This window comes from Haliaeetus leucocephalus, unplaced genomic scaffold (genome assembly GCF_000737465.1).
Source record: "Haliaeetus leucocephalus isolate CR32 unplaced genomic scaffold, Haliaeetus_leucocephalus-4.0 Scaffold848, whole genome shotgun sequence".
In the NCBI taxonomy this organism is placed as follows: Eukaryota; Metazoa; Chordata; class Aves; order Accipitriformes; family Accipitridae; genus Haliaeetus; species Haliaeetus leucocephalus.
Window position 1 is genome coordinate 11007701 of NW_010973284.1, and position 11629 is coordinate 11019329.

The following is an 11629-nucleotide window of genomic DNA, read 5'->3' on the forward strand; positions in this document are numbered from 1 at the left end:
CCAATCAGTGATAGTGGTAACGCCTCTGTGATAACATTTTTAAGAAGGAAAAAAAAGTTGGGACGCGGAAAGCAGCCACCGGAGAGAGGAGTGAGAACATGTAAGAGAAACAAGCCTGCGGACACCAAGGTCAGTGCAGAAGGAGGGGGAGGAGATGCTCCAGGCGCTGGAGCAGAGATTCCCCTGCAGCCCGTGGGGAAGACCATGGTGAGGAAGGCTGTCCCCCTGCAGCCCAGGGAGGTCCACGGTGGAGCAGATATCCACCTGCAGCCCGTGGAGGACCCCACGCCGGAGCAGGTGGGTGCCTGAAGGAGGCTGTGACCCCGTGGGAAGCCTGCGCTGGAGCAGGTTCCTGGCAGGACCTGCGGATCTGTGGAGAGAGGAGCCCACGGAGCAGGTTTTCTGGCAGGACTTGTGACCCCATGGGGGACCCACGCTGGAGCAGTGTGCTCCTGAAGGACTGCACACCGTGGAAAGGACCCATGCTGGAGCAGTTCGTGGAGGACTGTCTCCCATGGGTGGGACCCCACGCTGGAGCAGGGGAAGAGTGTGATGAGCCCTCACCCTGAGGAGGTGAAGCAGCAGAAAATAACATGTGATGACCGTAAACCCCATCCCTGTCCCCCTTGTGCTGCTGGGGGGGGCTTGGTGGAGAAATCCGGGAGTGAAGTTGTGCCTGGGAAGAAGGGAGGGGTGGAGGGAAGGTGTTCTGAGATTTTGTTTTATTTCTCATTTACCTTACTCTGGCTGATTTGTAATAAATTGAGCTAATTTTCCCTAAGCTGAGTCTGTTTTGCCCGTGATGGTAATTAGTGAATGATCTCTCCTGTCCTTATCCTGACCCGCAAGCTTTTTGTTATATTTTTCTCTCCCCTGTCCAGCTGAGGATGGGGGAGTGATAGAACTGCTTTGGTGGGCACCTGGCGTCCAGCCAGGGTCAACCCATCACATTTCTGAATGCAAACTTTCATGCAATTTTATGGACAAGGATAGTATCACTGCTGAAGGTAAGCAAGGTCTACTGATAAGACTTCAGACGTGTTCACGAAAGATGGTATTTAACCTCTAAATAACGCTTTTTTCTTACCTTCTTTTCTGCCACATTTGTTCAAAGGCATCAGCAAGTTCTACATTTGTGATTTCTTCAGAATCTTGAAATTTTAGGAAACCATTTCCACCATGGCCTGACAGAATAATCAGAAGTTAGGCAGGTATGTAAGTTAAAGGAAGATATTCAGCCCAGTGGACCATTTTTCTAAAAAAAGGCAAACACAATTCTTTCTCCAAATAGACTCCAGCAAAAGAAAATATTAGTACAGTAAGAACAGTACACATACATCATTTAAACTGAAAACTATATTTGCCAGGTACTGCCTTCCAGGTTTTTTTTCTTGATTAGTATGACATGCTAAAAAAAGAAAAAAAATCATTTTATTTGTTTGGACTCCTGATGGGATTTCATGCTTTCAACAGGCCCATCCAACTGAATGACAAACATCAATAAACTATACAGAAACCTGTTATTACCTGTCATATATATTAGAATATTGCTTCTGTCATCAGAAAGAAGACGTTTAGATCGCGGTGTGCTTGGTGGGATTCTTCCCGTTAATACACGCAAGAAATTTTCGACAGTAACCTATGAATAGAAGGATAAAGTAATTTTCTAAAGAGAAAAATATTGATTAACAACTCTAGGCTAGGTTATATAAATTCAATAATGGAACACTAAAATATGTAGCGTATCTAAGCAGATGAAATATTGCATGGTATAAACTGCATAAACAGACATTTTCCGTTTAAGGTTTTACTGCAGGTTCACAATCATATGGTACCTTTTACTTTATTCCACTAACACCAGCCTGTTGCTTTATTATATCCAGTAAGTCTACTACCATTATAATCTCTAAATACACTTTCATTGATCTGAAAGCTGTCAATGTATAGCTTTATTCTGCCAAAGCTGCCCATGTAGTCACAAAATGCTCCAACATTAATGTGTGTTACCATGGAAAAATAAAAGTTTAAATTTTCTCTGCAACTCAGGAAAGGAAAAACAAGATCAATTTCAGTTCTGTAAGTCTTTGAGTAATCAGGTAAGACCCATCTGGATGGTGATTGCAAAACATCCTATTAAACACCACTTCCTCTTCATGCAGAGGTACACAGCTCAAATGCTAGCAACAAATCCATACTCAGGAAAAAATATCATAAAATCATAGAATGGTTTAGGTTGGAAGGGACCTTAAAGATCATCTAGTTCCAACACCCCTGCCGTGGGCAGGGACACCTTCCACTACACCAGGTTGCCCAAAGCCCCATCCAACCTGGCCTTGAACACTTCCAGGGATGGGGCATCCACAGCCTCTCTGGGCAACCTGGTCCAGTGCCTCACCACCCTCCCAGTGAAGAACTTCTTTTTTAAATCTAAATCTACCCTCTTCCAGTTTAAAGCCATTACACCTTGTCCTGGCACTATACTCCCTGTTAAAGAGTCCCTCCCCATCTTTCCTGTAGGTCCCCTTTAGGTACTGGGAGGCTGCTCTAAGGTCTCCCCAGAGCCTTCTCTTCTCCAGGCTGAACAACACCAACTCTCTCAGCCTGCCTTCATAGGAGACGTCCTCCAGCCCCCTGATGATGCTCGCAGCCCTCCTCTGGACCCGCTTGAGCAGGTCCATGTCATTCTTACGCTCCCACAGTACTGAATGCAGTACTCCAGGTGGGGTCTTACCAGAGTGGAGCAGAGGGGGGGAATCTCCTCCCTCAACCTGCTGGTCACGCTTCTTTTGATGCGACCCAGGATACGGTTGGTTTTCTGGGCTGTGAGTGCACATTGCTGGTTCATACTCAGTTTTTCATCCACTAATACCCCCAAGTCCTTCTCCGTGGGGCTGCTCTCAATCCACTCACTGCCCAGCCTGTATTTGTGCTTGGGATTGCCCCGACCCACGTGCAAGAGCTTGCACTTGGCCTTGTTGAACTTCATGAGGCTCACACAGGCCCACCTCTCAAGGTCCCTCTGAATGGCATCCCCTCCCTCCAGTGCATCGACTGCACCACACAGCTTGGTGTCCTCAGCCAACTTGCTGCGGGTGCACTGAATCCCACTGTCCACGTCACCGACAGAGATGTTAAAGATGATATATGTTAAAGATGTTACATGATAAAAAGAACATATCTCTATTTCAGTGTTGGATCTTCACTTCTTTATACAAAGCTTCAGAGAAATAAAACATCTACTATATATTTAAATATGCTCCTATAAAACTTTAGTAATGATTATATAGCACTATGAAACCATGCAATTGATGTCCAATTTAAGATCAACTGGTGAAGACACTGTCTGTTTGAAGGAATATTACCCAAAAATGAAAAGGTGATAGAATGCAGATTTCTATATAGTAATTACTTTACAGTAATGATTAGGTTATGGCTTTTGTTTTATTGTGATAGAAAGCATATGCTTAAAATTAGAAATTTAAGTAGGTCTCCCTAAAAAACATTTCACTTGCACGCCAGAAGTTTCACAGTGGTGTTAAGTGTTTGCAAGATGAGACACTGAACAGCCATTTCCAAAGAAGAGAAATTTCAGTAATATGTGTGTATTCCTAATACATAAAAGGAGTTCCACATGTTCTTTTCACTGTGGAGATTCCATTATTTAAAATAACCAATACACAACATGTTTCTAGTATAATAAACTTCAAATACAAAACCAAGTATCAAGGTGGGTAGGGATGTGTGTTTTAAACCTATGAGTTCATAATAAAAGCCGGCCCAAAACCAGTAATGTGAATAGAAAGACTTCCTCGGACTTCACAGATGTTGTATAAATATTAAGACCAACACTAAAAACAAAGACCCAGTGACTTAATTAAAGTGCAGTCACCTCATAGCTTCTGTAATCCACTTCCACATCATCTCCATAGACATTTAGCTCCATGTTTTTATGACTAAACACAGTAGCTGGTTTGGGATTTCTGGGATTACATGCCATATCATCTGCCAGCATCAGGACAATGTGACTATGGAAAATAAGACAAAAACATTTCAGGCATTCTACTTTCATATAACAGTCAAACGGAAATTATAACAACACTGCCCCACGACTACAACAACAGCTTATAACATTAAGAAGATTCCTGGAATTGTAAGTGAAACTTTTCTTAGTTATACCCTATTTACTTATGAACATCATCACTATTATAAAGATACCACACATGGAAATGCAGCTAGCTGTTATTCATCTACAGGATTAAGTTAGGCCAAAGATGAGCACGAGAGTAGTTGACATTAGCAACTTTATGGTACAGATTTGCCTAGACCTAGGCTGGCAGAACTCTTTATAAAAGAATCTGAAGATTTTTATGGGGCACTAAATCATTTCATGCAGCTCCACAGAAGAAATCCCAGCCTGTTTGCACCTTCTCAGACAGATCAATTAAAAACATTATGACAATTTTTAATTAAATTTGAGGAGCTCCTGAACATTTCTCAAACCATTATACTACATCTGATACACTACCGTGTGATTATCTGTGTTAATGGAATTTTCCTGAAGAACACAAGTGCACTGGCACCAGACATTTTGTCTTCTTCATAGTACCAAGAAAAAAAAAACCAACCCAGCATTTCACAGTACCAAGAAAAAAAAACCCCACATTATAAAGCTCTTCCAACTTGCACGCAGCCAAAGATCTGTATTTCACCTGGCAGGGTCAGGCTTGGGTCAAAATATGAAATAACAAGTAGTCACTGGAGACTGTTAGCACTAGGAAGAATGTGCCAGAGATGTCTGGAACAAGGTGAAGTCAGTCCTTCCCTCGGATAACCTTGTCTTGGATATAGTTTCTCCTGGACTGTGATCTTTGTGTTCTCCCAAACAATGCTTAACAAAATGAAAGCTCTGTATCCTGCAAAGAATGCTGCTAATTCAGACTCTCAGGCACACAGTGATAAATTAAACTATGTCCTGTTATTTAAACACCATTCCCGTGCTTGTCATAGTTCACCTACATGTCTGCATGAGCACTTTAAGAGTAAAGTTATTCTTTATTAAGTGCTGATATGCTCCACATTGCACAAGGCGGGGGGGGGGGAGAAAAATGCTGTCCAAAATAACATGAGCATAAATCCTCAAAAATAATCAAAGTTACTTATTTGAATGGGAATAAAATGCTGCCATAAATATGAAGCTGTAAGGACAGAAGCAGGGGAGGACAACTACAGAAGAGAAACCAAGGTTTTTTTTCTCCACACATGCACAGCAGTACAAAACTATGTTTATAAAAGAGTATCATTAAAAGGGAATTAGTTGGAAGCAAGTGTTGAACATGTGCTTTGTGGATTTACTGAGACAAGTCAGGTGTACATCGACTTTTTGTATTATACTTAGAATATACCACACTAAGCCATCACTAGGCCTACAGTTTAGCCCTGTATTTTTGCTAGGAATGCGTCTATTAAAAAAAAAAAGAATTAATAATCACGCACACTCATTAAAAGGTTCTGCATAGTAGTAGCACAAATATGCAAAGTTTGTATACTGTATGGCATTCTTAAAAGCATATGAAATATCCCTCGGTTAAACAGAACCACTGTGTACAAGTGGTTCATACACCCAGCAAAACAACCTAGGTGTTAACTTGAAGCTTAACTGTTAAACCAAAGTAATCTAACCATATGTTTTATTAATGCTATTTTCACGCTGTAAAACTTATACTGCATAATGATTCCAGGAATCAAAAAGAATTTCTGGATTCGTTCTGGCTTTGTTTCATTTTAGCAAAACTTTTCTTTTATGAATTGGAGCATTGTGCCCACATGTCAACAAACCAGAGCAACTTACAGTTATAGAATTTTCCTAGTGAGTTCTGTTGTTGGACAAATCTATTTAAATCACTAAATTGACACAGTTCCATTCAAAATGAGGCTATGCACAAACCCCTCCAAAAAAAATCAACCCCAAGAATCATAGTAAATGTTTCTTTTTAAGATGTGATTTGGGGCAGGAGGGGGTTCAGTCTTATCAATATTTTGAATGAAGTTTTGCAGCAAAGAAAGAAAAACAGAGGAAGAAGTTTGTCTAAGGGAGAAATGCACTCAAATCCATGTAAAAATTGCTGCAAATTTGAAAAAAATAGGCGTGCTCTGTCTCTTCAGGTCTCCTCCGATGTCTTACTTTTGAACTTAGTCTAAAGCATTGCTGGCTTTTTGAGATTAATTTCCAGACCCTTGGGTATGGGCAAGAAATGGATTAGGCTGTAATCAGAACAACAGAAATCTCCAGCCATGCTATAGTTTTTGCTGTATTTCTAAAACTGCCACCTATTTTGATCTTAACGGTGAAGACGGATGGATGCAGAGAAGAAGGTTCTCGGGTAAGGGCAGAACTAGTGAAAGAATTTCTAAGGTAGTGCCTAGGGCACCTATGCTTCAAAGGCTATACAGGAGAGAAGACATGCTTCTGAATGAGATGTACCAAAACCTGCCACATTTCTGTGGCTTTCAGCCCACAGTGCTTAGGCAGTACGTTCCCCTAGATTTACAGCCCCCAAATGCTTCTAAAAATTAGGTTTCAACATCCCCTCTTTCAAAAACTGAGAAGTCATTCTCTTCTTTTTAAAAATAAACACAGGAAACAGCATGATACTGCCACTGAGTCACAGCTAAGTGGAAGCTAAGTGGGACTCCAGATACTACAGTTTTGGACTTGGACAAAAAAATGCCATACAACTTTAATCCAGCAGAATATGCATTTTGCAGTGATGAAGCAGGCCATACTTCTTTAGGCAGACATGCTGCAGAAACTCCCAGTCCTCTAAACTAACATTAAAAACCAGGACACCAGGATTTCCATAGGAGCCTATGGATATATATGGCCCATTATTCAGTGGATGCTGGTGCCTAAAATTCACTTCCACAGTTCTGGTACAAGTAAATTGCATTCCAAAACAGCTGGATGGAACTGTGCTAATACCTCTAGAACTTCCACTAGGAACACAACTAAAAGACACTTCAGAACAGTTTGTTCACCTTCCCAATCCTGTTGTCAAAGAAGGGATACTATTTTAACCATCGTGCTATCACTAGAGAAGGATAATTTGCATGGACAAAGCTTCTGGTTTCTCTAAAAACATCATGCAAAATGGATTTTTCAAGGCTACTTTCAATACGTAAGAGCTGCTTTGTTCAGGGCCTTTAGTTTAGAGACTCTAAACTAGTTGCAGACTTGGAAGTCTCACATTTTAGTACAGTTAGGGTTACTAACATCTCCACACTGAAAAGGAAATTACACCAAAAGCTGTCTCTCAGAGTAGTATTGTCATTGCTGAATCCATTTATCAATTTTCACATTATGCTTTCACCAATTTACTAAGTGGTACATTTTAGTGGCCAGATAGCTCCTCATGTTTTTAATCTAATTAGCCTATTCCAGCTGAAAGTTTTATTATATAACTTGTTGCTTTTCCTTTTGAACAATATTGCCGCACTTTTCAATACACTGATGTGATCACATCCTTCATTTTTACTTTTATCCAGTTAAACTGGGAAGAGAAATGTCTTTTTATAGTGCTTCAGACAACAAGAGAACTTTTATAGCACATTTGCAAGGAACTGTATTCACCAAGATTCCCTCACCTATCAGGGATGCCCAGCCTCTTGACACTTCTATATACTGAAAGAGTATTTGCCACATGACGATAATTAAACCAGAATCGAGATGTACACACCTTGGGGGGGAAAACAAAAAAAAAATCATATTAAATAGTGTAAAAGATAAAAATTTACCTGGCACATTGCATCAGAAGACCATAATTACAGGAATATCAACAAACTAATAACAAATCAGAGAGAATGTAGCAACACCAAGAAACTCGTGATATAAGCTATATAAATCTTCGTTGTACCAAAGCAACAAATGCTGAAAATGTTAAAAAAAAAATCTTAACATACTGACTCATGAAAAAAATTGTCAGGAAACCCAACTAAGTATAGAAAGTGGCACTTTAGGGAATAATTCAGCAATAGTAAGTGGATAAGCTAAATTTTTTCATTTGCTTTCTTCCTATCAAATGGAATAAAAAATCAAAGGAAGAGTTCTCATCTAAATACAAAACCCATTCTGGGAGCATTCTTGCACAAAGGCATACGTGAATTCATGCAGAAGTGACACAGGGGAAAATACACTGAGGACATTTGCATTTAAGGAGTCAAATATAATAACGTAAGAGTTAAGTGAGCTCTAACCAAAATCTGAACACAGATTCTCAAAAATCTCAAAGGAGTTCAGGCTCTACTGTTCTAACAGGCGAAGGGTTGGGGATCATCCATTCCTGTACTTAAACTATTCCCTAAGTCAGATATTATTTAATCTGTCCTCAAAAACCTCAAACCAATGACATTTCAAAAACCTTCAGACGCAATCTGCTATAGTTTCTTACTAGCCTTATTGTTGTCCTTGTGTTTAACTTCAGTTCACTACTTTTTGTTTGTTCCACACCAAGGACAGCAATTCTCCTTTGGAGACAAATTTCCTTGGCTTTACAAGTCTTTCATACAGACAAAGGAAGAAGCATTTTAGAAGACATTACTTTAAAACCACAAAAATAGAGAAGCAGGAACAAGCATTTAAGACAGTTTTTTTAATTTTTCAGCTTTACATGTACAGCTCTAATTTAAATACAAACATCTTTAAGTTACATTATGTAGCATCTTTTTCTCTAGCCTTTTCATAAAAAGAAATGAGTAGTAGCTTAAATAATAACAAAAATTCAGCCTGAAAAGACCCCCTTGTGTCTCGATCATCCTGTCAGGAATTTCAAAAAAGCCCATGGGAATCAGTCCATGAGATCATTTGCTTTTCAGCAAGACTTAAATCTCTGAAAACTAACTGTGGCCAATCTAGCTGTGACATTTCAAGGTATTATCATCTGCCCCTTTCCTCCATTACCTCCCTTACAACACAGTGGAAAATGTGTCTATGTTTTAAATATAGCTATTCACACCGCAGCATATTAATGCAAAGTACTGACAAGGTGGGATTGCAGTACAATCCCAGGCCTGAAGTGCCTAACAGCAGTAAAACCCTCCCTATTTTACTGCTCAGAAAATTAGTAGCAATTGTTGTAAAGCTTAATCATGAATGACTGAAAAAATATAACCAGCAGAGAATCTGTTGAAGACAGAAAATATAGCTCCTTGGACCTAATTTTGCACCTTCTTTGTGTGTTTTTATGGGTACTAATAAAAGCACCTATTTGTTAATAGTATTAAAGTAGTACTTGATGTTTTAATAGTTTCAAGTTTGTACATTGTAGAATATAAAAATTATTCCTTTTAATTTTAATTACTGTTATATTTCCTTTTATATTGCTCAATTTTAGTATCTGGAAAACAAACAGCTGCTACTGAGTAATTACAATAGTGTTCTGAAACAAATTAGTCATTAAGACCTGAATTGTGATTAAGAACCAATTGTGCAGCATGATTCAAAGCTAATAAAAGATTCACGGGAAAGAAAAAAAAAATCAGAATAAGAACAGTTGATCTAAACATTATGTTGCCTGAATTTATTTTGTTCTAAGCCTGTTATCACAAGTTAACAGACTGAGTAAGAACAAAAATCAGAAATAAATTGTACCTTACTGGTCAAAGACATATACTTCTCTGATACCAGAATTACACTTTTGTTCAATATGCAGTATGGTGATTTAACTGTTTTAATGCTGTCAGAACTTTTGTTTTATGAATCCTGCCACATAGCTAGACCCTTTTAAGTGCTTGAAATGCAGTCATACTGAAAAGACGATTTTGTTATCATGTAACAAATTTGCAGGCACAATTTCAAATTTATTCACTTCCAAGTCTTTATCTTTCCATTTCCTTCAAATGAACAGAATTCTTGAGTGACTGCTGCAATTACAGCTCCTAATGAAAAACTGTCAACTTTATTGGAAGAAAACAACCTGGATGACACTTACCAAAACTGCCCAGTTATTTGTATGTCCACTTCTAAAGAACTGTTCTGCTTGATCCTGAAAGATGGAGAAGATATTAGATGTTTTTCAGCAATAAGAAAGACATGACCACTTGTAGTTTTGTTGTTTCCACAAAACAGTGTTTAACGCATCTGTTCATCACACCTTAACACTGAATAAACCTTACGAAATCTTCAAGAGAGGTAGTTTTTCTTATTCTGTCTTGCACATTTTGTGCAAGTTAATTGCTCCAAATCTTTCCTTGAAACTTGCTAAATAACAAAGGAGAAAGAACTATTAGTCACTTGCAGCTTAGTTAAAACAAAAAGCCCACATATCTCTATTCCAAAGGACACTCCAAGAACAAAATAAAATGATTTATTGACCTACAGTTCCTTCCTTAAAGAGAAAAGGGGCTTGGATTAATTTCTGTTTTCATTGCTCCTCTCATCTTTTCAAAAGCAGGTTAAGTGAATCTGCAATTTTAACCCATTTTAAATCCAAGGTGGTTACATTTATCTTCCAAAATCAGGAGCTATGACAACAACAACCTTCTCTATAATCTGTGTTATCCATAGTTCCCACTGTGCTTTGTGGAGGGAGGAGAGGGCCCTTCTTCTTTAAAAGATAGCATAAATCAGGACACAGAAGGGGGATAAGACTTCCCAGAGGTAAGGGAATGAGTCTGTCACACGACAAGAATCCACACTCGCTGATTCTTAATCAGACTCTGTTAACTCTCTGATGGGTACTGGGCTGATGCCTGTGGCCTCACACAAAACACACAGTAACATAAAAAGCGTTTGTTAAAATATATGTATAGCATACTGTACTTCAAGTAGCACACAATTTGCAGTTTAATTAGAAATCCGAAGACTCTAAAGTATTCCTATTGGCTATTTTTTGTCCTATTTGTAACTGATTCCAAGTGTAACAATTTGTTAATAAAGCAGAATTCAAATGCAAACAACACTCCAGATGTAGTGTGGGCACTGTGCCAAAACCGTAATTACTGAGATATGAAATCGGTCCTCCTTGAAAAAAAAATACTCGCTCCTCCCGTGTGTAAATGCCTTGCACCTGTGAGAAGGGCAGGTGGCAATCAGGCCCAGGTGAGCCCGGGCAGCGAAACCGCCCAGCACCCCACCCCGGTTTTTAACCGAAGAAACTCTCCTCACACATAACTTGGCCAGCAAACGTCCGGAAAAGGAACATAAAACACCGACTCCTGAAAGTTACACTGCGTAGCCAAAGAGCAACCGAGGTTCAGAAACCTACAAACGTATTAAAACGCGGGTTTGTTTGGCCTTTGGGTTTTTTTAACTTAAAACAGTTTAAACCAGTTACGTGCGCCTGACGAGCCCCGCCGTCTCCGCGACGTACTGCTTTACAGCTCACAGACCGCCAAACGCCCGAGGCCGGGCGGGCAGCCGCCAGCCGCCCCACGCGTTACGCCCACGGGGCCGAGCGGAGCGAGGCGGGGCCGGGGAAGGGTCCGCCCGCCCGCCCGGGGAAGACGGCGCGGCGCGCCGTGCGCTCCTGCGCTCGGGAGAGCCGCTCACGGACGGCGCCCGCCGAAGCCAACACAACCCCTCCCAGAGCGCCACGGGGCAGCTCCAGCGGCGCGACCGCCAGAGCGGCGGCGGGGC

At 40.2% G+C, this 11629-nt stretch overlaps 1 protein-coding gene across 2 annotated transcripts in view; it reads right to left on the minus strand.

The window, feature by feature from the left end:
* PIGK (phosphatidylinositol glycan anchor biosynthesis, class K) overlaps positions 1-11629 on the minus strand; it is a 75777-nt gene that overhangs the window by 63971 nt on the left and 177 nt on the right. For both annotated transcript variants that reach the window (XR_775322.1, XM_010582531.1), the window contains exons 2-6: positions 9984-10037; positions 7642-7733; positions 3890-4025; positions 1528-1639; positions 1088-1184 (exon numbers count right to left, since the gene is read on the minus strand). Coding sequence is in view for 1 of the 2 variants with exons in the window: in XM_010582531.1 (XP_010580833.1) it covers positions 1088-1184; positions 1528-1639; positions 3890-4025; positions 7642-7733; positions 9984-10037 (491 nt within the window). In the remaining variant the exon portion in view is untranslated. The remainder of the gene's footprint in view (positions 1-1087; positions 1185-1527; positions 1640-3889; positions 4026-7641; positions 7734-9983; positions 10038-11629) is intronic.